The following is a 27,511-nucleotide window of genomic DNA, read 5'->3' on the forward strand; positions in this document are numbered from 1 at the left end:
ACAGAGATAGAATTTAAATTAATTCTCTTTTTCCTCCATTTCTCTCATCAGTGAAAACTGGGCTATGACCTTTCAACTCACCATATAACAACACATGAATGTCCTAATTATGTCCAATGTCCTCCAGAGGAATTATTTTTTTCTTATAAAAGGAAAATTAGCTGGAAATTTCTAGGCCCATAAGGAGCTTGAAAAATGTGTGTACAAAGCAGTGAATAACAGAAATATTCGTGTGTCATTTCATCTCAACATGTTAATGTGTGCTCGTGAATTTTAGAGTGCATGCCCATTCAAATCATTACTATTTTAATTAATAGGTTATGCATTTTAAATATAAGATGGAGTGACACCTGCTGAGTTACAGTCTTATATTTTATGTTGTAGTGTTACGGTTCCATATGTATTGTCTGGAAACAGGCTATTCCTGAAAAAAAAAAAAGATTCAAAACTATTTCAATTTGCAATCTACCTCTTTGTTAATGTTATTTCCTTTCATCAGAAGGATGCATTTAGCAATAACACTAACAGATAAGAGTCCTTTCTATCTTTGATGTATTGTTCCCTAAGTAAAGAAACATATGAAATCCCTCACTCTGAAAATCAGACTCAGATCCTAACACTGTCTTTATGCAATGTTTTTCTTTTGCAAAGGGAACAGCCAGGGGATATGAAGGGGGAAAACAACACCATAACAAAACAAACAAGCAAACAGACAAACATGCAATCTCTGAGAAATAAATACCCCTAAAGAAGCTGTCTCCCAGGGAACTGCAAAGCTCAGTCCCTTTCTGTGGAAGTGAAGTCTCCGTATTTCGGACAGAGGTATTTCCCCCCTTCACACAAGGAGCATTATAATAAATTAACTAGTTGAAACTGCTGGGTTGAAGTAAACGGTCCATGCGTCTTTCTGAGCCTGGCGAGCTGTCGGAGTGGTTGCAGCAGGAAACCTTGTCACGCCGGGGAAGGGTCCCTCCCTGTGCGTCGCCCCCTTGGGCCGCTCCCAGATAAACAGGCGTTGTGTTATTGCTGTTCTCAGAGCAGCCTCCCTCCGCAGCCAGGTCCTGGGCAGCTCCATCGTCCAAATGGGAGCTGAGTTTGCAAGCTGCCGGGGGCGGTGAGGCTGGTGCTGCTGATGTCAGAGCCAGAAGACAGTTGTGATTGGATCTAATTAGACTTTGCAGCAGCAAATAGACAAGCTCCCTGCGTGATTGGCTTCAAAGTGGCTGGTGCCAAACAACTAGCAGAGGTGCAAAAGTAGCAGCCTGCGTTGGGCGCCTGGATAAAGGGGCCGCTGGCCAGGAGCTCGGCGCGCTCAGGACGCCAGAGCTCATCTTCCCAGCTCCTTCTGCTCCGGCGCAGCGGCTCAGCAGAAGGGCTTCCACCCAGGCTCTCAGCCCGGCTGGAACTAAGTGACCGGGAACAATCAGGAAGCGAAAGAGTACTCTGTGCTCAGTCCCAAAAAGTGAGCCCGCTCCGAGATTTGCAAAAGCAAAAGCCTTCGCAGCAGCGGCGGCGGCAGCGACAGAAAGCACAAAGGTGAACTTGTTAAGGAAGCCTCCTCTTCGGTTCTCCCGGCGGGGACTCAGCGATGGCATCCGTCCTGGGGAGCGGCAGGGGGTCCGGAGGGCTCAGCAGCCAACTCAAATGCAAGTCCAAGAGGCGGAGGCGGCGGCGGTCCAAGAGGAAAGGTAAGATCGCGCTCTGCGCTCGCCCGCCTGCTGTGACTCTGAGTCTCCCGCGCCCTCCCTCTTAGCCCGGGTTGCCTGTACCAGCAGCACTTTAGTTAAGATGCTGGTGGGATATCCTCTCAGAGCAGGGTGTTGGGAGTTCAGATCTCTTTGTAAACGGCCTGGGCCTCCTCAAGCCCGGAGGGAACAGAGTGAGTAGCCGCTCAGCGAGAGGTGTCTGAGAGGAGCGAGTGCAGGGACGGGGACAGGGCTGTGGTGCGCAGCTCCGTCCTTTGGAGGGACGTCCCTTTTCGGGTGCCGCAGTCCTCTCCATGCTCGGGACTACCACTACCTTAGACCCTCTTGGAGGCCACCATATCACGAAGTGCCAAAGGAAATATTCACTTAAGCCAATATCCTTGAAAACGAGGGAAGGAGCCCTTGTGCCAGCTTTTCCCATCCGGATTGCCTAGGAGGAAAAAGTGGGCAAAACCCTGGCCCTCGCCTCCCCAAATGGGCTGTCCGTTTTAGCGTGCGTTCCCGTCTCCGTTTGTAAACACTGGGACCTACCAAGAGCTCAGAGCTCATCCTTTGGAGAAAGGAGCAGGAATTAACCCGCGGACAGACACATAAGCTGTTAGTGATGAGACAACTGCAATCAGAAAAGAAGGAATAGGAGCGGATGACAGGTTGCTGCTGACGAACTGTCATTCTCTGCCTTGTTACCAGAGAGTCTTGGAGCTTGGGTGTACTGAACTTAGTCCATGCCATCCCAAGCCAAGGGCTGCCACACTGAACTTGTGCAAAATTAGTAATTGCTCTTCTATGAGAGGCTCGGTCCTAAAATGTCATCGTAGGCTGGGCGCATTCTACAGAAGGATTAAAACATTCTTCCAATGTTGCCTTTTCTTTCCCAGAGAGGAACTTGTGTTCTTGTCAGCTCCTCTTAGGAGTCTGCAAAAGAAAGTTCAGTTTTTTATCCTTTTGAAATGTGTCAATTAGGAAAAAAAAAATGTGAATAGAGAGGTCTAAGACATAACTGGAAAGGCACAACTCAAATTTACCAGATTTTCCAGATGTTTTAGTACAGGATGCATTGTTAGATATGGTGAAAGTCGTATAGCCTCCTGAGGATATTCCTCGCTGAGGAATATTCATCTTTGTGGTGGCCTCAGATAAGTTTCCAAACTATGTTGTAACAGACCCCAACTCTTTTATTACTTCTTCCAGAAACAGATGTTAGCCAAGACATAAATGCCAGTAGCAAACAGTCATTAATTTGATTGCACATCAAGGCACCGAGAGCAAATGTAGCCTACTTTCTTCAAAGGTTTCAGAACCTTCAGTTTCAGAAAGGGGTGATTTTTATAATTTCGGCTTAACTCAAGCTGCTAAGATGCATGCTTGCTATTCACTTTGCTATTTGAAAATATCATTTTGAAAGAGCCCTGCTAGTGTCTTCCAAAGATAATGCTAACAAAGTGACATTGATACTGAGCAAATCACAGAACTCAATAATGAATATGACTTTTAAAAAAAAACAGGAAAAAGGAAACATCATCTCTATACTTCAAGGTTTATATTTCCTGTTATTTCTTGTTCAGTCTATTTAAATATTTAAAATGGAAGCATGTGGAATAACATTTCACAATACTGCAACCTATAGAAATAGAAGCCTATGGAAATTGTTGCTTTTCTCCAAATGCATTTGCCTTACCAATAAATGTCAGTCATGCTGGTTTAGAAAGCATTCGATTTCAGGGGAAAGCAGAAACCTGGAGAAAGACTTCATTTGCTCTAAACTTAACTATAGCAATTCAAAATAAGATTCATATAGCAAAAAATCCTGTGTCTTGATTAGTTTGTATATACCAGTTCTCTTCATTTTCATAACTAAAAATTGAAGTGGAAAAGGGCAATTAAGATTCTATGCCAATTCTTATTATGGATGGATTTGCGTGTGAGTAAATACCCTGTAGGACCTGCTGACAAGCTACATTGTTAGGAAAGTCAAATCTAATTGCCAAATATTCACTTTTGGGGAAAAGTTAACATAGTAAACATACATGATCAAATTTAAAATCATAATATTCAAACTACAGACATGTTTAATGATGATCGACATTTTCCTGGGCGTAGATCAGTTTAGATGTAATTTCTAATTATTCCAGACCCTTGTTTTTTTCTTCTACAAAGAATAATGGTGAGTTTAAATTATGTCCTAATAGTCATGAATCTTAATTGTAATTGAACAGAATAGCCTCGACTTAAGCTTATCTAATAGTAAAACTATGTACTTGTCACAGTTTATAAATCCACATGTATATAGATGACTGTTAAGGAATTCTAGGAAAGCTCTGTTAGGTCCTCATTGAAAACACTAATTGTAAACACGAAGTAAAGGCTCTTCTTCTAAGTGAATAAATATAATTTAGATAAATATTGACCTTTTGGCCTATGATTGATATATATATACATATATATATATTCTTCTAATGGGCAATAAGGGTTTTTTAAGGTGTATCATAACTTTCAATTTTCCATTGCTGTGAAACATTATCCTTTTTTGACACCTGTACTCTAAAAGTGGCTTTCTTATGATACACTTTTTATTGTCAAAACACTCTACGGGCGCTGAAATGAAACACTTTGTAGCTATGGCTTAAATGTGGTAATGATACAATATTTTCATGATTGTTAAATATAACCTATAGTCTTGTAAATTAAATACACTCCTGTACAAGGTACTTTTTAGTAACCACAGAACACAAGATGAAGTGTGTATCTTTAAAGATCCAAAAAAGAAAGAAAAAAAAAAAAGGAAAAAAAAATTGGGCCAGAAGACAACATTTGGGTCTTAACTGTCAGAAGCCATTATTTATTTCTTAGATAAATGTAAAAGAATACTCTTTAAATAAATCTTCCCACCCACTAATCCCAGTTATTATTATTTTATTGGGACCTAGGGTCATGCAGTTTTACATTTTCTCTATGTATAATTTTTTAGCTGGAACTTTCTCTTAGACATTATTTATAAATTATTTATATATTTATACAAACGATAAGTACCAAAATTTGACTTTTATATGAGAGGAAGACAAGCAACTGCGGAAAAAAAAAACTGTAGGGACAGAGGAAACATCCCTTTACATATAAGGAATATGAAAGTCAATGTTTGTATCCCATATAACATGTGAGACATACCAGTTTATCCTGCTTCTATTCCATTCAGAGACTTAAAAAATACTAGTAACACTAACAGTTTGTGAAGATTGGTTCTGTCATCACTTACACCATGCACAACTCCTTTCTCCTGGACGGTACTGAGAGATTGCACTTTATTTTATAGTTCTTGGTAGAATTAGGCAAGATTGTTGTGCACAACCAAAACTGTCTTGTGTGGTTGTACAGGATAATGTCTGTATTATATCTTTAAAAAAACTGAATTATAAACATTATAAAAGAATACATTTTAATTCAAAATAATAAAGATAAAGGTTTTTTTTTTTTAATATTAAGCATCAGCTCTACCAGGTAGAATAAAAGGTAGAAATCATCAAAACAGAATATTTTCAAAAATCACTTAGAATGTTATCAGTTAATCTCCGAACCATGAGATAACTTTAGTGTAATATTTTTGAAAAATATCATAAATATATTTTTAGTTATTAAAATAGTGCATATATTCTGCTTTGTATACCTGCTTTCCTTGCATTTTGTAAGTGTATTTCTCCTAAAAGGATATAGGCATGAATATAAAATGCAGTTTGAAAATAAAATAGTTCTTAAAATTCTACCCATCATTATATACAACGTATGAAATGACTGAAGTTTGTGGAAATTAAAAAAAAAAAAAGATTCCTTCAAGGCAAACATATTGAGGAATAGAATACACATGCAGCTGAGTTCACGAGGCAAATTGGAGGAGAGGGTTCTCTGTGAGGTGTGTCAATCTTCATAAACTGGAAAGGGAGGAACTTGGGAGAACTGTTTGAAATGCTATACAAACAATCATTTGGTAAGTCCGAAGCTAGTTACATTGAATTTAAGCATCAACACATGGCGTTTCTTTCCTTGAAGCATTTGACAGGAAAATAAAATTTATAAAAACAGTTATCTCTTAAAATTTAGATATTATTCCAAGGTGGTTGGTAATGTAGAGTTTTAGAAAATTGAAAATGAATTTTGAGAACACCAACCCAAGGGAGCTGTATAAAAGTAAAGTGATGGATGAATCACGGGAAGGTGGTAGGGAACGGAGCAGGTTGCTGGGTGTTGTGAAATGCAAATGAAAAGTTGGCAAAAGGGATAGAAGGAGTAAAGCAGATGGATGGTAGACACAGGCTTGTAGTTAAATAAAATTCCATGAAAAATTAATGAAATAGAAAAATTGTGCTCAGGATGAGGGTAGAGCGGTGTGTGGCTCTCGGTCTCCTCTAATGCCAGTCATCCTCGCTTGTGTCATCCTGGCTGGTGAGGGACACAGCCCCTCGGCTCCATCTGACATACTCTGCGTATCTCACTCACTGACAGCTGAAGAGGAAGGACTGGATTTAGTGATAAAATCAAATTGATTAAACCTTTAGCCAGCATCTAATTGTGCGGGGCTCTCTCCCTCTCTCTCTCTCTCTCTCTCTCTCTCTCCCTCTCTCTCTTTTAAATTTGTGTTAGTGTTTCTGATTTCTAGTGACCCATGTAATAAGAGTAATTTGAAATTGCTTCAAGGGTATAAGGTATGAGTGAAGTTGAATTTATAATAAAAACATGGGATTCATATCTCCATATCTAAATAGCAGTGCTTTGGTTATTGCAGACGTGCATCCCAGAAGAGAATTATATAAGGGAACACAGAATAATGAAACTGTATTTTCCTTTTTTAAAGCATAGAATGAGAACTTATGCTCCGAAAGTATCAGTGTTTAATTTTAAAACTATGTATACATCTATATACACACACATAGGCATACAAACACACACTCATACAGATATATAACTCTCTCTATATATATTTATACATACAAGGGGACTTCAAAAAAGTTTACAGAAAAAAAATTGGAACAGTACTAGCTAATTTTGGTGCAAAGAAATTGAAATCAATGCATAGTTTCTTCATAATACACATTTTGCATGAACTTTTTGAAGATTCCTCATATATACCTAGTGAAACCTGATGAAATGTTTGAACAATTATTATACTTGCCTGCTTCTTTTTCTAAAAGGCTTAAAAAAAAGAATGTCAGTATTTTTATAGCCAAAACAGTTTTAAACAATTATAAAACCAAAAGTAATTATGCTCTCTGCTCTTAATCATGCAAAAATATTATTTCTAAGTAGATATTGCAGTGATAAATTTGGTTCCTAATTACTAGCTAACAAGATTTCTAAAAGAACAATTTTCCACATCATAAGCAAGATTTTAAAAGCACTTATAGGCATTCTGAAACTGGATAGAAGAAAAAAAGTGAATGCCAAGTGAACTATGAAAGGCGTGGATGTCCTTCACAAGATATTCGACTACCGAGTGCTAACACTATCAGCGTGGTTCCACGGTATTATGAGAAAAAGCAGCAGATCTATACCCTCTGCCTGGTCTGTTGCCGACAGCCCTGACTCATGTTGCTAAGTATGTGTAAGCGGAATGAACCGAAATTAACCCCTGTCTTGACAATTAAATGTTTTTCTTCTACTCAGAGAAATAGATGCTGTTAAATACTTTACAGTGCAAGGACAATTGTTTATTCACAGCTGTTAGTTTATAACTCACTTAAAAAGTACCAATAGCAAACGGTCCTTAGTTTCAAACAATAGAAGAAAAGATCCTTTTAAAATTTTTTATTCACGTGTAAATCAGATATGCTCTTGTGAGACTTTAAAAAACAGAAAGGGAAGTGTCCATTAAGAGATTTAAAAACTTAGAGCCAAAACTACTCTACTTGCATATGTTACTACCTTCATATCAAGAGGGCCGAAATTAGTGATTCAAGTTGAACTTTTATTTACTTGTTTATTTTGTTTAAAAGGAATGGGAGACAAGAGCGATCCCATCCGAATTGTGTCAAAGTGTGTAAGCCATGTCACAGCAAACATGGCTCGTAGGCCCTAAATCTCTACCTGTAAACGTGTGAGTGGATCCTATTTCCCAAGAACCACGTCCAAAATTTAGCAACTTAGAAATGATCATATTCGCTTGTTAGGCAGTCTGTCATTTTCCCCAAACATAAATTTGCCCACTTGCAAAAACAACAGATTTCTGGAGAACGATATGTATTTGAAAATAAAGAGTGGATCTGAATTGTCTGGGTCCTCTACATCCACTGTGGGTATTTAATCATCTTTTATCCTAGTTATGGGCATTGAGGATGAAGGCAGTGGGATAATTACATTTTATTATTTTATTGATGGGTAGTGAATACAATTAGTATCTGGTTTCTGGTAAGAAAATGGTTCTTTGTGTTATAAAATGCATATATTGGAATTCACTGTCATCCATTTTAAATTACACACATTATCAAATGTTAATGTTATTTTTAAAGCTCCAAATCACAAGCAAATCATATATTTACATTAAAGGGGGGATTTTATACTCAACTAGGAAATAGTGTTCAATAAATGAAGCATTCATATAAACAAAGAAAAGTAACATTTATGGTTAAGATTGAAGAAAAATGTGATATAAATGCACAGGTGATTTTTAGATTTTAAGATACTTTCTCTTGGGTCCCTGAGGAATAAAATTTTGAAAGCCTTTTGAACTGTGTACATTTAAAATTATGGGATTGAGGGTGGCTTGGTTGAGCTGCTCCTGAGGCAGGAGGGCAATTAGAGCCTTCTTGTTTGTGAAACTGCTAATTCAGTTCTAAAGTGAATATTCACACCAGCTGAAGCCTCAGACAGAAAAGGGCCACTTGCCTCACTATACCTCATGCGATCAAAATCTCCCATGGATTAGAAAGAGAATCCCAGCAGCGGAGATGCAGAAGTGAAACAGGGCAGTTATTATTTTTAGTATAAGTACCTGTTCACTCGTATAAATACTTGAACTCAAATCTGTGTGCATTCATTTCGCTAAGCATTTCTATAATGGTGCCCATAGACAGCTCATTTACAAAACAGATCAAGATTTTGCGTGTGTGTGGCTGTTGTTTTTGCATTTAAGTAATAATAAAATATAAATAATAAAACTTCTATTGTTTGGAACAGACTTGTAAACCCTCTTTTCTGGAGTCTCTAATAGATGAAGTGAATCTTAAACCTAAACCATAGCTCAGCACTTGCAGGTGATATGCACATAATGGGAAGTGTTCCTTTAAATACCTTAACCAGGTGGTGCTTTGGAGAATTTTATAGATTTAATTCATCTTTGCTGCTCCATTTATTTGAGATGAAATCTCTGATTCTTGTTTCCTACTGCTGAGAGACGGAAGATCTGCCTCATCATTTTGTAATGTGTGACATGATTTCTCGAATATGTCTTCTCAAAATATTGAATTAAAATAGGATGGGGATGGGGGTAGACTTTGTTCACTGAAACTGGAGCCTATCCTTCATTGAAAAGGCTCACCCAAGTCAAATCTCTTCTTATGGTTAAAAACAAATAGAGCCGGGGTGACTCCTGTTCCTAAGAAGCAGGGCATGGGACTCATAGTAAGCCAGTTCAAAACATGTACCTCAGACACCAATAATTGATTACTAAACAAATTGTATTAGTCAAAGTCCGTCAGAAGTACACATAGTTCCTCTCTTTAAGGTAAGTGCAATATTTCCTAAAAGTTTAATTGCATTTGGAAAAATGCAATTTAATAAACATGACAGAAACGTCAGCAAAATAGATTTTGACCTCCTCTAAAACCCCAGTCTGGCTGAGTTCACTCATCCCTGTCTGGAACAGATGCTGCACTCACATTGGCCTTGCGGCTATGAAAATATCTGTGTCCTTAAAGGAAGTACCCGCCCTCTTTATATGAGGCTATGTTTAGGCCTCAGTACTGAAACATAAAATCAGATACAAGCTCAGACACTATCTGAAATGTACAATTAAAAAGAAGACAGTTTTATAAATTTGAGAGATTAATAAGATATTGTGTAAAAATTCCCAAGGTGAACAGAAACAAAGATGGCCTAATGTAGCCACATCCTTAAAAATATTTTATCCATGTGTTAACTCTAAATATTAATACTATGGGTAAAACTTTTTAAAAGCTTACCCAGAATTTAACTGAAAAATGACTTTTTAATCCAAAATACATGCTGCAAAGAGAAATTTTTTTATTTCAAATAATTCTGTGATGCTCATTTTATTTATAACAAAAAAATTATGAAATAAAAATCATGGATACATTCCTAGGGAAATAACACTAGAATAAGCTGTCCCTTCAAAACAAACAAACAAACAAACAAAAACCCTCCAGGACAGCAGAACTGATAGTCCTGAAAGCTGCTGAAATAAGAGCAAATGCTGTGGGCTTTAAAGGCAGCTTTGATGTGTAGGAACTTGCTTCTCTAACATTGTTACACTACTCCATTCTCAGAAAATACACATGAATATACACTCAGCACTGATTGAAATGGAGGGCAATATTTACCTACTAAACATTAGGAAGATAAGTTTATTCATTTTGAAGTCTGACAAATTGAGAGTTCATTTAATTTCATGTGATCACCTGAGTTTTTAACCCATTTTTTTTCTTGTTGTTGTGCAGAGACAATTAATCATGTCTTAGATTTGTAGAAACATAAGGAAGAGAATTCAAGTCATTAAAATGGGCACCCATGTGTTCTGTGTCGATTCTTAATAGAGGGACACTGTAGACATGGCAGAATCAACATCAGAAATACACATAAGCATTTGTGGAAGTATCAATATCTACATGTTAAAGGATTCTCTAACTCTGGAGCAGATGCAGTTTAACAGAAACATTTTAAAAACCATGTACAAAAAAAAACCATGTACAGAAAAAAAATCTTAGTAAACTTCTGAGATCACAAACCCATTGAGAGAGAAGGAAAACAAGATGTTGGCTTGAGACGGTGCTTTATAGTATTGAGGATAATATTAATTGATGAACTATAAAAGTTCCAAAAAGTCACTGCTTAAATAATTTTCCTTGCTATATATATCGTACAGATGAAATAGTTTTGTCTGTGCCGTTAGTAAAATATAATGTCAACTCACATCATAAAACAGGAGAGAAACAACAATCTCACTGATATAAAGGGGTTTTAATAGAGCGAGACAAAAAGGGAGAAACTGAGAGAGACTGAGAAAGAGAGAAACTTACAAGTCACTTTCTTCTTGTGTCTGATTAGAGTTCATCTTTCCTGCATTTTATTTTATGTAACTTTCAATACAGAGAGGACATTTGATTTAAAAGTATGGACATGCTATTCAATTCTGCTTTGTTTGCAATTTTGTCCTAAATATTATATATGTACTCAGATAAGGACTGTATTTGGTGTGTATTTTATTTATTCATGCATTTATTCATGTGCAAATTATACCTCCTATGCCTACTATGAGCTAGCCAAAGAATGAGGCACTACAAAGACACTAGAAAAAGAGATTAATTAATGTTGGAACATTCTCTTTACAAGCTAAGTAACATATGTGATTGACTCTATAAAAGAAATTAAAATTAAATTAAATTTAAAAATTAAAAATAAAACTACAATGTGATCCAGCAAGAAAAAATAAAGAAAGAAAAAAATAAAGAAAAAGAGGTTATTATGGCCCTCCTCTCTGGGTTTATATTGTGCATGGAGATACATACATACAAATGTGAAATCACAACAGGGGACATGACCCTAATGCAATATTTTGTTCTGTGAGAAATTTTTTAAAAACTATCAAATATTAACAGATGTTATTACAAAACTACATTCTACTGTATTTCCTTTATTATTTCAGGTGAGACTCCTGGATAAAACCAAACCATTAAAATACAAACTCCTTTAGATTTGAATGTTTTATACCTTCTATGGTGTCAAAATGTAATAGCCACTCAATTAAAACCCACTGGGAAAATTGATTATGGTTTTAAAATAAGAATTTCCTAAAGAAATAATCAGAACAATAGAGTAGAAGGGAAATTTTTCTAAAGAGATTGTATGCAAATCATATGAACTCTCGTGGTTCATAGAAAAGGGAAAACAGTGTGGGGTTAGTATATGGGTTAGTGTGTGGGGTTTATATCCAAAAATCATCTTTGGAATAATGAAGGCTAGGGAAGAATGTGACTCTTCAGTTCTTGTTTTTTGGTGTTATCTGCAGATTTTAATTGTTGGGGTGGCTTCTGTCTTCACTGTGACTTCTCCAGCATAGAGTCATTGTAGTCCCAGAAATTAGTGACCATTTCATTGTGTCTGGTCAGTAGATGTTTGTTGTAGAATTAATTATAAGATTTATGAAGGACAGCGTCTGGTTTATTCTTAAGAAAAAGCTATGTAAACGAGTTTATCCATTCAACAAATACTTATTGATCACCTTTATTTGGCAGTCACCGTACAAAATGGAAGGGATTACTCAGTAACAGAAGTTCCAAAAAATGTTCTTAAATAGAAAATGAATCTCAATATGCAGTCTAACTTGAAGAGATAGTGTACAAAGTTCCCATTTCAGAAGGCTTGGGAGGCACACACATATATGTAATATAGACTATTTGCCAAATTAGCCTCTTCAAGATTGGCACTTGCTCATTTTTTTCTTTTAAGGAATGAGTAAAATCCTTAGACTGAAATGAATTGAGAAGAAGTTTAAATGCTTACCAAGGAGCAAGCCCTCTAGGACTGGTGCCCTCACTGGCGTGTCCGAGGTAGACTTCTCAGCCTTTTGCTCTTGTGATTAGACTATTTGCCAAATTAGCCTCTTCAAGATTGGCACTTGCTCATTTTTTTTTTTTTTTAAGGAATGAGTAAAATCCTTAGACTGAAATGAATTGAGAAGAAGTTTAAATGCTTACCAAGGAGCAAGCCCTCTAGGACTGGTGCCCTCACTGGCGTGTCCGAGGTAGACTTCTCAGCCTTTTGCTCTTGTGATTCTGACATGGGCACCTGACTTGTGGCCCACTCCTCCCCCATGGACTGCAACTGTGTCCCACACCTGTAACCGGTGCTCTGACTTCCTCCTCTAAAAAGATACAAGCATTGACCAAGTACTCAGCCACCATCTTGCTTCTCATTGCTAAGGAAAAGCATCCTGTACATATTTAATGAAAAAGTCTGCCACCAGGCCCACCACAGTAAGTTACATTACAGACTTTTTGCTATCATAAGGTCTGGCAATTTTATGAACAATGATGACATCTTTGCCTGGGGAATCATTTAAAGTAGGATGTGTATCTATCCACATAACAGAATTTATGGAGAGTTCATCTATGTCATGGAGATGTTAGCACTCCCATGCCTACACAACATTGTGAGTATAGGGCACATAGTGGAAAAAGTAAATAGTCACCAAATTTGTCCCTTGATTCTAAGTAGATAGCATGTATCTTGCTATTTCTAATCTTATTAGACAACTATGGAATCTTCTCTTTTTCACATCTTTAGCTATTCATATACTCTAACTAAGCAGGAGACATGTGTAAAACCCACACCAGAAATGCAACATTAAAGGTAATAGTCTTTAGTTGTTATTTCTGGCTTGATTCTCTTATTTTTGGCCACAATAATATTGGCTGCAATAGTTAGGTCTAGATATTTATCTATGATAGTATTGTGGAAACTTTTAAAGCTTGAACATCAGAGTAATAGAAAAATGCAAGCTGGTAAAATTGAAATCAAGCAGTGGATTGAATGCTATATATATTTATATCTATTTATGCATGATACATTATAAATAATGCACAGTAGAAATCTGAATATTAGCACCTATATCTTTTCACTACAAAATCATTTTGTCCTTACAATGTGGAAGAAGAAATGGTCTTCGTTCTCCACTCATTTGGACTTGTTCCTTCTTTTGATGTTCGGACTTAGCTGGTTCTTTATCATTTCCCAAGATATCTTGACCCGTATTCTGAAAGGTGACATTCTTTCTTATGTCAACATTTTTAACATTAATGAAAAATCAGTTTTGTGCACATTCAAATTCATATATAAAAGCAGTGGCATGTCTTCTCTACCTTAAGCACATTTCTTTCCTTGTCATTTTTTCCTAGTGTAGCCCTAGGAATGCGATTTTCTCTTTTCACCACTCTGAGCTTTTCTTTTTTTGGCCTATGAAACTCACTTGAAGGTATCCTGTATATGACAACGCTAGAGCAAGGGTGTATGATTTATGCTGCCATATTTTTGCAAGAAGGAATGACATTCTAGTCTGGGTTGATGTTGAAAATAATCCCCTACACTTGATGGAGGAAAATGCATAGAAAAGATTATGTGGCACTCCCTATGTGACATCAGTGAACACTGCTGTGGTCCAGGAACCAACGAGGGACTCTGCAAGTTACTCACATTATGGGTCAAAATATATTAACTAAATTTCATGAAATTGGTTGTACCTATTTAAAAGAATGCTAACCTAGCCCAAAGGTTAACACAATACATGGGAGGAGCCTCCTGAAAAAGTCCATGTGGTTGAGGCTCTCTTTAAGTATTTTCAGTAAGATTTGCTCAATTAGTTAAGTATAAGTCAGCAAATATGTGACCATTTAACTGAGTGTCCATTTGACCCTAAAGCAATGTGAACTAAAATTAAATAACTATTAATAATATTTATAAAGTACTTATACTCTTTAAAGAGATTAATGTGCATTATCCCATTTAATCCTCCCAATACCCCTATGGGGTAGCAGTACTTATTGTTATCATTTTATAGAGAAAGCCACTAAAACCTGGAGAGGTTATGACATGTGCCTGAGGCTACATATTCAGAAAGTCAGAGGTCAGGGCTGTTCAAAGTCTGATTGGTGACACCTTATTTGTGAAAAATTCTGTATTCACCTTCCTAGGCTAAATCATGCTTGCCCAAAAATGGGACCTAGAGTTCCCATTTTCAATATAGAATTTCAAGACAAATTTTCTCTTTCCTCTGATTCTTATCTTATTGTTCTATGGGACAGTAAGCTTTGAAAAGACACCACCAGAATGCTGATCACTGAGGCAGACAGCGTAATAGGACAAGATGTGCAAGAGTGAAAAGAACCCACTAGACCTTCCATTGCTGACCCCTGGGTGGACAGGTCATCCTGTGCACATGAAGGAATGTGGTGGTGCTGTCTTCATCATCTGTGGGACATCGTCTCCTATGGAGATGCATTCAGGGGTGGGACATACTTGGCCCTTGGGGGTGAAGACAAATCTGACAGGAGATGTGCCCTGGTTTCTCAATGAAGGATGCTTATGTGATGGATAACTCTCTCAACCTGACAGGCACAAATATAACAAGTTTATAGTTAGGATGAGTAACCAGTCAGGAATTAGCTTTTCTGTGGTCCTCTGTGGACTAGACCCAGATGGGTTTAACAACAGAAGCAGTAGCAGAGAGGACATGGGTCCTGAGGCAAACAATACAAGCCTATGCTGTTAGTCCTGGCCACAGGCTACTCAACTACGAGTTCCAGAAATTACATTACTCTTTGCTGAACTACTTTCTTATCTAGAAAATATAAACAGTATATAAATTACAAGACTGTGAGATTGTGTGTGTGTGTGTGTGTGTGTGTGTGTGTCTGTGTGTATATTCAGATTTCATTTTAACTCTGTCACCTCTTTCAAGACCCTGTCTCCAAATACAGGGACATTGTGAGACACTGCAGTTAGGACTTCTATATAGGAATTCAGGTAGAGGGGTACCATTCAGCCCTCAACAACAGAAAGAAAACCCTGGTTCTATTCAGCTTTGGAGACAGTTTTTGAAAGAAAAGCAGTCAGTGGGATCCCAGCACTCCTTTCCCAGAAACACTCTCTCTGTCTCAACAAGGTCCAGAAAATTCATCAATTCCATTTTCATCACTGTAATATCTCTACTAGATAAACCATAATATCTCTAGGGAACGAAAAATACTTGTACAATTGAACTAGCATCAGATTTGATTAAATAATGTCCAGAACATTTTTCTCGATTATTCCATTGTGTGTTGCCAACCAATAGGATGATGTGATTTCTGTGGATTTTATTTTATTCCGCCTACCATCCCCTCCTTTCTAAGCCCCCTAAAACTTGTTTCTAGTTAAAATTTACTTATTATGGACTGGTAGCAGAAATGATCATAATTCAAAGAAGAGTTACCATCTATAATGCTAGGAAATGGTCAGAAAAAATGTTTTACCTTCTACTGACAGCTCTTTTCCATATTGAGTAGAGTGAGTCATATAACTTTCTTACTGGGAGTTAAAAGTAGCATAAGAACTTAGTAACTAAACAACATCTCTGCTTTATGGATAAGGGAAATGAGATCCAAAGAATGGAAATGGCTACTTCAAAAAGGTGGATCATAAACAAAACTGAGTTATAACCAGAGCCTTTGAACTTCAATCAGGTGTTCCTGGCTTGCTAAGAAACCGTGACCCTGTTGTGGGATTGAACAGGCAGGTACAGAGAAGCCATTGGAGAGCACAGATCCCTAGATGGATGGGACTACCAGTGTGAGAACTCATGAAACACAGGAGCGAATGTTCTCTGGGTAGAGTGAATTACCACTTAGGAGACTCCTCTAGAAAATTTTCTATGTTGCTTTTAGAATTGATATCTTATAAACTGTATGTTACCAGTGGCTGTAAAAGCTATGTCATTGAGCTGTAATACAGAATCACCTTTTGAAGAGAGTTTTCTACTTCCGTTTCCAGGAAGATACTGAATAGCATGCGACCAAGCTGATAAGGTCTTTGTGAGCATATGAGTGTGAATGTATGTGTATACGTACAGATGTCTGTGTGTGGGTAGTGTGTGTATATATATTTTATATATTTTCCACTGTGCTTTCCCTTATTTACATAGCATCAGTAACACAATATTCCCATTTGAAGATTAAAGAAGACCCTAGATTGTTAAAATAAACCCAGACATGCCAACTTCTCTTTTCAGATATTTATCTATGTTGAATTTCAAAATGATTATTAATTACAATATGGGATATTTAAGAAATACAATTAATTGAGATTAAAAGGGAAGAAATTTTTCATTTATTTCTCATAAAGCATATTGAATAAAGGAAAGCTATGTGCTGTAATAATATATACAACACACACAAGCACAACACACTCCATAAAAGGATAACAGGCATACATTGTTGTAATATTCAAATTAGTTCCTCTTTTTCAATGAAAATAAAGCATATTATTTATTCAGGAAAAATCTGGAACTAAATTTTAATGTTATAAAGTGCATTCATCAGATTTCAATACACTTATTTCATTATTTGATTTACAGTAAAGACATTATGCATTCTTTTGTGTATATCTCTCTGTGCGGACACAGGACATTTTTCATTCATTTTCATATATTAACAATAAGGCTAATGTTCCAATTTCTTAGATTAAGCTAGCTCAGATTCTATGCAGGCAATATAAAGTCAAAGTTAAATTGCAGCAATAGGTAAACATCTATGTTCTGTTTTAAATTTTGTGAGTATGAATGTATGAAAGGTAGATTACAGAAATAATCAAACAGAACATTTGAACCCACTGAATGGTGTCTGATTCTCAAAGTGTCAAATTTATAGAAAGGTTAAATAATTGAAACCCTTCTAAGAAAACACATCGTCTTCCCACAATAAGACAAAGGGATATGTACCATTAACTAGAGTATTTACAACTCCATTTCACGCAAACTGACTAAAATGGCTCTTCCCATCTGTTCAAAATCTTATTTATAAAGTCATTTTACATAAACACTAGCAGGTAGGATTCCCTGAATTTTAAAATTTTCATTGTAAATTACCAATTACTGGTGGCATATTACTTATAATAAACCAGTGAGTATCAATTTCTGATCACAGAAATAAAAATGTAAGACTCTCTCATGTACCTAACTTTAGAGAGGACAGTAGACTGAGGCATGCTCTTTAGTTCCCTGCATCACCAGGCATGTGGAATCGAGGGAGCCTGCAGACCCAGAGCCAGGACAAGAACTAAGGTCACACATGGAGATCAGCAGGTCCACCTTAAAAGAGCTTTTGTGAACTTCTCTGCAGGTTCGATGATAATACATCCAATTTTCTATATGTAGAATGTCTTTATATGTAAAGTCCCAATATATTTATGTACAACAGAAGTTATTACCTGTGTACCTAAAACTGAACTGAGAGTATACACGTGTGTGTATGTATGTATGATTTTGTACTCCGTATTATCTTTCTAGATTAATTCTAAATGGGAAATTTAGAGAAAAAAGGAAGCATTCTAATTGTAAATTTATGTCTTTAAAGCCTGTTTTAATACTTGTTTTTTCTGAATTATTGTATATCAACATCAGCATTTGTTTACCCTTAAAACATACAGTAAAATTTCAACTTTTGAAACATTTTGACTCATTTTCTACTCTGTCATTTTTTTTTTCTTTTAGAAAGAGTGATTTCAATTCTCCACACAATTTTGGTAACAAATTAATGACTATTCTTATATTATTCTCTCTGCTGAGGTCTCTCCAAATTGAGGAACGCAAGAATCCTGGGCTTGAAATTTAGGTTTATTAATTAATCTCTTTCTATGTTTTATTCAAATGAATACTGATTTTGCTTTCAGATATGTTCATTTTATTTCTTATAAAGTTTTACAACTGTATTATATCTTTAACATATTTTCACCACAGTAAGGGAAGGTCAAATGAATAATGTTCAGTGTAGACTCATTTAAGGAAAAATGGTGGATGCCTTCGCTCTCTAACAACCTTTCAAATAAAAGCACCCATACTTAGTAAATACTGCCAGGATATTAGCATACATATCTGTTTATGAGTCTTTTCTACTATTTCCTCTTCTCTTTTCAGTATGACATAAACTGCTGTCCGAAAATTTGCACTGGGTGAAGCTGTCCAGCTTTAGCAAACATTTCATGACAGGGTTTTCGTGTGTAAGTTTGTCCTGGTAATGGCAGTGCACATCTGCAGTGTGGTATCAATTAGAAATCATAAGGAACCAAGTTTAGACAGAAGGTCATACATTCATATGCCCAAACCTTGTGAAGCTAGCTAATGATTCCACTAGATGCTCACATTAAAGACCCCCAAGATGGTCTTTTTAGCAATTGAGTGTCAGAGGCTAACATGTAAAATGTCTCCAATCTATGGAACTGGGGGTTACCTTGTTATGAAGATATCACATGCTCAATTTGAAAGGCATCTTTTTCCCCAAAGTCCAGAAGATTTGAATTCTTGGATTAAATGAGAGAACGAGTGGTTTGAGATTCCTGTCTTGACTGATATGCTGGAAAAAGCAATGTTGTAAACTATAAAGATATATAGTGACTAAATATCAATTTTAAAAAACTGTAAAGTAGATTCTCCAATTAGGGGGCAAGAGGATAGGAGGAATACATTAGATCCTGATACCCTGGAATGTTATGGAAGATCACTGGCAAATTGGCCAATAAAATAAGATCAACTTTTGGAAAATTATACTGCCAAGACAAATAAGAAAATCTCTCCACTGCAATCAAAACCAAATCTTCAAAGTTTCCTTATTGTGACTTAAATGAAGTTGAAAGGAAATGTTTACCATTTTAACAAAAAGCACAAGAAACCATTCCTCTACTGTATAAACCTTGTGTTTCTCTAAATGCAAATTCAGGGTGTAAGTTGAAAAGCAGAAACCAAGCTCTTGTCCTGGGTGTGTTGTTAAGGCCTTCAGTTATGCATGTTAGATGAGGTCCCAGATGGCCTGCTCAGAATGGCAGGACTTTGATAGACCTCTGCCAGGCCCCCTGCTCTGCAGAGCTCGGAGTGGAGGTAGGCATCACCTACTGCATCAACCACGCACTCCTTCCTACCTCGGGCATTCCATGGGATACCCCTTTCTATATAATGGCAGACCCAAAGATACAGAAATAGCCCAGAATTCACTGACATACTTGACTGTGGACTCATACAGAGGCATACACGTACCTGTACGTATGTGTACACACACACACACACACACACACACACATACACACACAAAGAATAGGGAAAGGAAGGTATTTATGGTAAGACAGGATGTGAAAGAACTTTTCCAAACGGTCCCCAGGTGAGCGGTGATGGCAGAGACCCAAACACTCTGCAGCGAAATAGCAGCCTCCTTCCAGGAGCCCACATAGTGCACCCATGTAGAAATCAGACTGGATGATTCTTTCCAGTCCCAAACCAGGAACACGGTACACGAGAAGAGTCCTAGAATCAGGAAAAGGGACACAATGCCAGGTGGATCTGCATTCCACCTTGATAATTTCTATTTTAATTGAATCCCACCTTTACTGTTATGTACAAAGTTTTTCATATTAACACTAGCCTGGATGTTGCTGCTGTATTTGTTTAGTCTCTGTCTCTCCCCTTTTCTCCCTCTCTCCTTCCCTCTCATCCTTTCTCCTTTATTTAGTTATTATATTCCTAAGTATATTATCCAGCTATTTGTGGATTTGATATTCCCATATATTTTTCTAATTCTCATTAAAATATAATATGGCATTTTAAAATGTTTGAATGTTTTTCACATACGATCCAAAGTAATTTGCAAGTCACCCTTATTTGCATACACTCTGAGACTGTAATTTCTTTTTTTAAAATTTATTTTATAGTTCATTTAATCACATAAATCTTTACAGTGTACCGATGATCTGAGACAGTCATTTCAAAAACAAGGTCTGAGGACTGGGATGAAAGCAGAGAGCTTTCCCATGAACTGAGAGCCACTGACTGAGCAATGAGAACACAGGCAGGGAAAGCAGACCTGTGGCCTCTGCCTACTGTCAGAGGTGTGAGGGACATTCAGTTGCCCTCCTGGGTCTGGGAAGCTGCCTTCTGCTCAGGTGTCTTGGTTCTTATGGAACCAGCAGTTAGCGTAATGGCTATGTTGCTGGACTCCCACATAGTCAACTGCGGTTCGCATCCCAGACCCGGTGGCTTAAAGTTCATGCCGGGCGTGTGTGCGTGCGTGCCCAAGGTCCCTAGAGGAGAATGGTGGAGAAGGGATTGCGGCGTGGCCATCCACCCTGGGGAGTGATTTCTCGCTTTCTATCTCTCTGTCTCTGTCTGTCTGGTGAGTGCACACGCCCTATAGCAAAAACCTCTAAGAAAATAAAAAAGAAGGCGTCATGGTGCTTAGCATACAGGTCAACTCCCACAGGACAATCTGGTTCTGCACCCAAATTGCCCTGAGAAGTGGGCAAATCTTGTTTGCAAATGGGAGGAGCTCAGAGATTTTCCAAAATGAGAACAAACCCAGATAGACATAGAAGAAATTTTACTTTGTAACAACCTGTGTAGTAAGGTCCTGTTTTCTATGTTACTAAAGAGGGGAAAATTATGATCAGAATTGTGTTTGAGGAAACATAATCTCTAGGGAATTTTAGGACTACTTTTAATCCCATATATTCCAGTGGATTAAAAATGTCTTTGTATATTTTATTGTTATCTAAGGAATAGGTGAACTTTAGAGTTACTTTCTAGACTTTTTATTCTTGTAGACATTCTCTATGGTATCTCCTTGATATTCATATGAGATGTATCCTCAGAGACTTCTGAATCCTAAATCTGCCAAAACTTTTATCACATGCCATTTTTCCCATGGAATAGCGTAAAGTAACATTTTCAAATAGACTTCCGTACAAGATGCATTTGTTAAAAAGGGGGAAAGAAATGGGGAGGATTTCAACTTATAAATTTAACAGTTGTTTTGATTTCTCAGAACTAATGCATATTGAGACTCTCCAAGGAAAAAAGAAATGTACTGTATTCTAAACTGATTTAAACCTGAAACAATGCAGGAGAGACTAAACACTAGCAATCGATGGGATAACATTTAGAAATAGCCAAGGAATTAATTACGAATACTGAAAAATTTTGCTGAATGCTTCACAATGGATTGCTACTAAGTAATCTGTTTTTAATTTATCTGAATTCTCTGCTTTCTTCCCTAAAAACTATTAGGTTTTTCAGATCCTTTAACGCCTTCTTTATTACCATTACCAGCTGTATTGAACAAATGTTTATCAGAGTTAGGGTTATTTTCTGGCCATTCAGAATCTAAATCACTTTTCTAACTGGAGAAGCCCAAGGGCCTGGGAGCCTGTTTCTGGATCCCAGGCATAGTATGTGAGTGCATGACAGAATACAACCCAGAACACTGAATTATGAGTTAGGAGAGGGCTGTGCAGTTTTCACCTGCAGCTGACACTCACTGCAGCCACGTTGCTCTCCAGTAGGGGTGTCCAGGTAGGGGAGTTGGGGGAGGCAGTAATGGTGGAGGCATCTGTCCCAGTTTTCTGCCACTTGGCATGGAACGTTTCAGAGTCACCTACTCTGTCAGCTGAGTCAACTTTCTGTCCATTCCAGGGATCCACTATGTACTTTTCATTTTTTATAATCGCTCAAAAAAATGAATGAAAGAAAATAGTTTAAGGAGAATTGGGGTTAGTTCTTATTTTAATTATATTTTTTATTTCAATTTGTTTTATACATTCAATCACATATGTCACTTAGCTTGCAAAGTGAATATTCCAACATATATACATTTCTCACCAATCCAGTTGGGAATACTATACACATCATCCTCAGCAGACAATAACCCATCTCTTTGTCCCACAAATGCCCAGGCCCTCCATTTCTCTACCCAGTGTCCCTCCTCAGTCTCTCCTCCTTCACCCACCCTCTTCCCACACTGTATCTGGTATTTATAATCATTTTCTATGTTTTTATATCCTCTAGTCATTCAGTTTCAACCATAGAGTGCAGACAGTCAGTATATATTAACTGTAGATATACAATGTAGATATAGAAATACAGTCTCTCCTTCATAGACTGACTTGCTTCACTCAGTAGTAAATCCTCTACGTACTTCTAACATGAGGGGACTTCAACAGTTCATGGGAAAAAAAATTGGAATTCATTTATGAGTTTATTTTGGTGCAAAAACATTTTGAAATCCATGCAGTTTTCATAATACACATTTTCAATGAACTTTTTGAAGACCTCTAATACATGCTGTTTTTACTTTGACAGGTTTATTTTCTACTGCTTATGAATAAGAATTAGGATTTTTTTTTTGAGAGGTTTTCGCTATAGGGCTCATGCGCTCGCCAGACAGACAGAGGGAGACATAGAGACAGAAAGCGAGAAAAATCACTCCCTCGGGGGGATGGTCACGCCACAATCCCTTCTCCTCCATTCTCCTCTCTGGATCTTGGGCATGCACGCACACGCGCCCGGCATGAGTTTTAAGCCACTGGGTCCGGGATGTGAACCGTGGTCGACTACGTGGGAGTCCAGCAACATAGCCATTACGCTAACTGCTGGTCCCCTAAATTATTTTAATACAAGGCATAAGAAGAGGGATAGAACTCAGACCTAGCTTTTACCACGTAAGGCTGAATTTTAAGAAGACCATTTTGACATTCTGGACATCTAAAGATTCTGTGATGCAATAAATGATGTTGATGGAGTTCAAATGCTTGGAAGCCAGCTTCAACCAATGAATTAAAGGCTTCACACAGATTAGAAATGATCATTAGATGAATTATTTTAGTTTTGGTTTTCAGTAAATAGAGATTAGCAATTAGCCTTAAAAAAAAAAAAAAAAGTGTGCCTAAATTCTGTCTGCCCCTTAAGTCAGTTCTATAAGGAGACACTCAATATCAGTTTGTTGAGGTTTTCACAAAGTCAGTCATAAACTCACTCATGTACCTCCACTTCTCTCAGTGCAAAATTAACACAGCACACTGACCTCCAAGGCCTTCAAATTATAGCCTCCCATTCTTATACAGAAATTTCTTAAATGTTCATTGTTATGTTTCATTGTTGTTATTGTTGTTTTATTACTATTCTAGCTCAAGGAGTACCTTCCCCACATTCAATTTCCTACATATATATCTCAGCAATTCTGATCTATTTTTTGAAGCAATGTTATTTATTTTGAAATGATACATCTTCTAATTGAAGTCATATACAAAAATCTCCTTATTACAAACAAAAGACTAAATTTTACAAACACCTTAGAACTCTAGGAAACATATCTGTAAATCACTGATTAGTCAAGCATTTGCCCCTTATCCAAACGTACACTGTAGATATCCTTTGGTAGTTTGTTTATATGACGAGTCTTTCAACCTAACACTCTATGTCTTCAAGGAAGTAAGTAAGTGTATTATATTGATACTTAGCTTGAAAGTGACAAAAAGCAAAATTTAATCTCTTTATCTGGAGTGTGGAGCTTTACCTACAGCAGGTATTTAGTTAATGCACATAGATTAAATTCTGGACAGTATCTTCATTTAACAGGTGTCTGCCTTTCCTTACATGGAGCAAAGGAGCAGGAAAGACTAAGAAGAAAATGACCCTCCAACACCCACACGAAGGTTAAATTGTCTATGTATCATCTCATCCTTGCTCCAACTTATCCTCTGTGTGTATGTCCTAATTGCAAATGCAAGGTTTATGTGATCAACTTCAAACACAAAGAGATTCATAAATTATTTCTGCTGATCCATCATATTTCTTTTAAACAGCAACTTTTTAGGGGAGAAATGTGGTAATTATCAAAGATGCATAATGCCCAGGGCATCTAATTCTGTGCCACAGGACATTAGGAAGAATTCAGACTCTTGGGATTCATTATTAAGATTCAGAGATGATAAGAAAAAAAAATTCCACAGATATGCTAAAATGAAATTTATTTCTGGTTTCTGGCCTGAGTAGAAAGGAAAATAGCAATTGTTGGCATGTGACTAATTAATATCTAGTATAAATCATTAATGATGAGGACATGAACTCCCCTAAAAAAATCTCTAGTTCTTATACTTTCAGAATGACTGTAAACCTTCCTTAGGTTTTGAGTGTGGAGTTTTAGGACATGCTGTCCTCCACCAAACACTTCTGAGGGAAGGTTATTAGCACTGTGAGGGGACTGTTCTCTCAGGAGACCTGCATGTAAAATGACCAGGGAAGGAAATAGCAGCAACTTCTCAAATTAGCATAATTAGTAATTATCTCTTAATAGCCCCACTTGGCTTTGGAGACTTGGCACTTGAAATTCTGCTTAAAGTTCAGTGAGGAAAAACAAATTTCACGCCGAAATGTCTCAATAACACAGCTGAGCTGCTGAGGTAGTCGTCTGGTTGAGGTAACAGCAAGGAGAGGAACATATGGATATTTCAAGTACTTCTCTGTAAGAACCAAGTGTGTGTGATCATACGTATTTTGACAGAAAACACCAAAGAATACGTGGTATTGTTGGATCTCTCCCTATTCTCTCTCTGTCTTTGAAAATACTTTCAGAATTATTCCTCTCTTGGAAGCCCAAGTCATCACCTACACCGAGGGTCATTCTGTATAATGAAACATAATCCAGCTTCTCTTAGATCTAAAGTCTGTCTAAGATAATATGGACAAGAAAAAAGTACTAAGAAAAAAAAAAAAACAGCTTTCATGGCACAAACCTTGCTATTTGCTTATTAGAACTCAAATCCAATAAGGTCCACAAAGAAATTAGAGTTTATTTTGTTTTTATTTTTGAGAGGTTTTTGCTATAGGGTGCGTGCACTTGCCAAAAAGACAGAGAGAGACAGAGAGACAGAAAGCGAGAAATCACCCTCAAAAGGGGATGGCCACACCACAATCCCTTCTCCATTCTCCTCTCAGGATCTTGCAAATCCAAAAAGGTCCACAAAGAAATTAGAGTTTGTAGGGGGAGAAAATGGATTTTCTCTCATTTTTATTTTGTTTTTATTTTTGAGAGGTTTTTGCTATAGGGTGCGTGCACTTGCCAAAAAGACAGAGAGAGACAGAGAGACAGAAAGCGAGAAATCACCCTCCAAAGGGGATGGCCACGCCACAATCCCTTCTCCTCCATTCTCCTCTCAGGATCTTGGGCATGCATGCACACGTGCCTGGTATGAGTTTAAGCCACTGGGTCCGAGACTTGAACCGTGGTTGACTACATGGGAGTCCAGCGACACAGGCATTATGCCAACTGCTGGTCCCCTTTATTTTTTATTTTTATGAAAATATATTTGACAGGAAAAGGAGAAGATGTTTCTACAATTTTATGAACTTAAATAGCATCTCTCTTTATTCTAGATAAGGTTTACATTGCAACTTACCAAAGCAAACTTTTGTTATTATTTATATTTGATGTGCATCAAGTCTAGATTATCATCTTATTAGATTGATCATAATCCACTGGACAATAGGTTTCAGTAGAAAGATAAGTGAGTAGTCTCCACCTACTTATTCTGATTCAGAAACTTGTTCTGTACAAGGGCAGGGATCCCCTGGAAGTAGCAACTCCTAGTTAAGGAGATCGATGGCATCAAGAGAGAAGGAAAGAATGTTCATCAAGATTAGAGATGACTTTCCCTCACTCTTTCAAGTTTAAATGTTCTGCTTGACATTCTCCTTTGTCCCTAACTTCACGTTTTTCCTCTGTCCATAATTGTATGCCTCTCCCATATATTTCCATACAGTACCCCTCATTCCTCCATCAGCTCTCAGTAGGTGTTGGGTGTTTACAGATGTGGCTCTCAGGATGACCAGATGTTTGTAAAGTGACTCTACAATGAAAACAAGACAGAGAATTTTTTTTTAGAATTACTTGTTTAATCTTATGTGTTATTATAACTATTTTTAAATTTTCCCTAGGACTAGTGGGCTCACCAGACAGAGATACAGAGAAAAGTAAAAAAAGTAAGCTGTCAGGTCCAGGACTTAAATAGTGGTTGGTCATGTGGAAGTACAGTGCCTTAACCACTACTCCATCTGATATTCCCAGAAAAAAATTTAATATGTGGTGATCACTGAGTGTGCTTTCATGCATGTCAGGTTATTGAATACTCACAATAACTAAATGAGGTAGATGTTATTATTTCATTTTGCAGAAAAGGAAAACCATGTCCCAGAAATAATATAAAGTATAGCAAAAGGAAGACTTGATCCTAAACGTTTCCCATACATTCCAGGCTGCCTCTTAAAATGTATGCTTTTTAAAATATCTGTCAATACTTCAGCAGCTCAGGGAGAAGTTATATCTGGTAATTTTTACAAGTTCTTGATCGCCATCTTGAATAAATGAGTATTGGTCATTGTTGGTGGCCAGCATATTACCTAGTGTCTTACCACAGTATTCTAGGCAGGGATGGTGTAAGTATATTCAGACTTTCCTTTCAATAGAAGACTAATACACATTTATTCAGGGCTAATTTTTATCACTATTAAAGACATGACTAAAAACATTACTCCAGCATCTTTGGGGGATAAATTGTGCTTGTCAGACCAAAATATGATTTGGATGCTTTCCCTGTTTAAATTGCAAATAAGTGGTTTGGCTTTGAGAGTCTGAAGCCCTTTTCTTTATCCCCTTTAATTTTCTCACTTCACTACTAACACAAATAATTTTCTCTGAGTTTCTATTATCTTCCACCTTGTACAAGGTACCGGATGATACTGAGTTAAATCAGAATCTCTACCATTAAGATATTGAAACCCCAAGGGTGGAAAGAGACACATGGGCAGAATCCCAGACAAACTTCGATATGCTTTGGGAATTCAAAAAATTATCTGTCATTTTTACATTAATGTGAGCACAAGCCAATGTATTGTATTTTTTCTAAAGAACCTGTGTCTTAAGTTTTAGCACATTCTAGAATGTTAAGGAAAATTTGGGGGGGGGGATTTTTGCTATAGAGCATGTGCGCTTACCAGAACGACAGAGAGAGACAGAAAGCAA

General features: G+C 37.1%; 1 protein-coding gene across 2 annotated transcripts in view; it reads left to right on the top strand.

Annotated features, from left to right (window-relative positions):
• The first annotated feature begins 1,232 nt into the window (after positions 1 to 1,232).
• The window catches only part of ADARB2 (adenosine deaminase RNA specific B2 (inactive)), a 567,650-nt gene continuing 541,371 nt past the window's right edge, over positions 1,233 to 27,511 (top strand). For both annotated transcript variants that reach the window (XM_006141333.1, XM_006141334.2), the window contains exon 1: positions 1,233 to 1,688. In XM_006141333.1, the coding sequence (XP_006141395.1) occupies positions 1,589 to 1,688 (100 nt within the window). In that variant the 5' untranslated portion in view covers positions 1,233 to 1,588. The remainder of the gene's footprint in view (positions 1,689 to 27,511) is intronic.

This window comes from Tupaia chinensis, unplaced genomic scaffold, assembly GCF_000334495.1.
Source record: "Tupaia chinensis unplaced genomic scaffold, TupChi_1.0 Scaffold000052_1, whole genome shotgun sequence".
Lineage (NCBI taxonomy): Eukaryota > Metazoa > Chordata > Mammalia > Scandentia > Tupaiidae > Tupaia > Tupaia belangeri.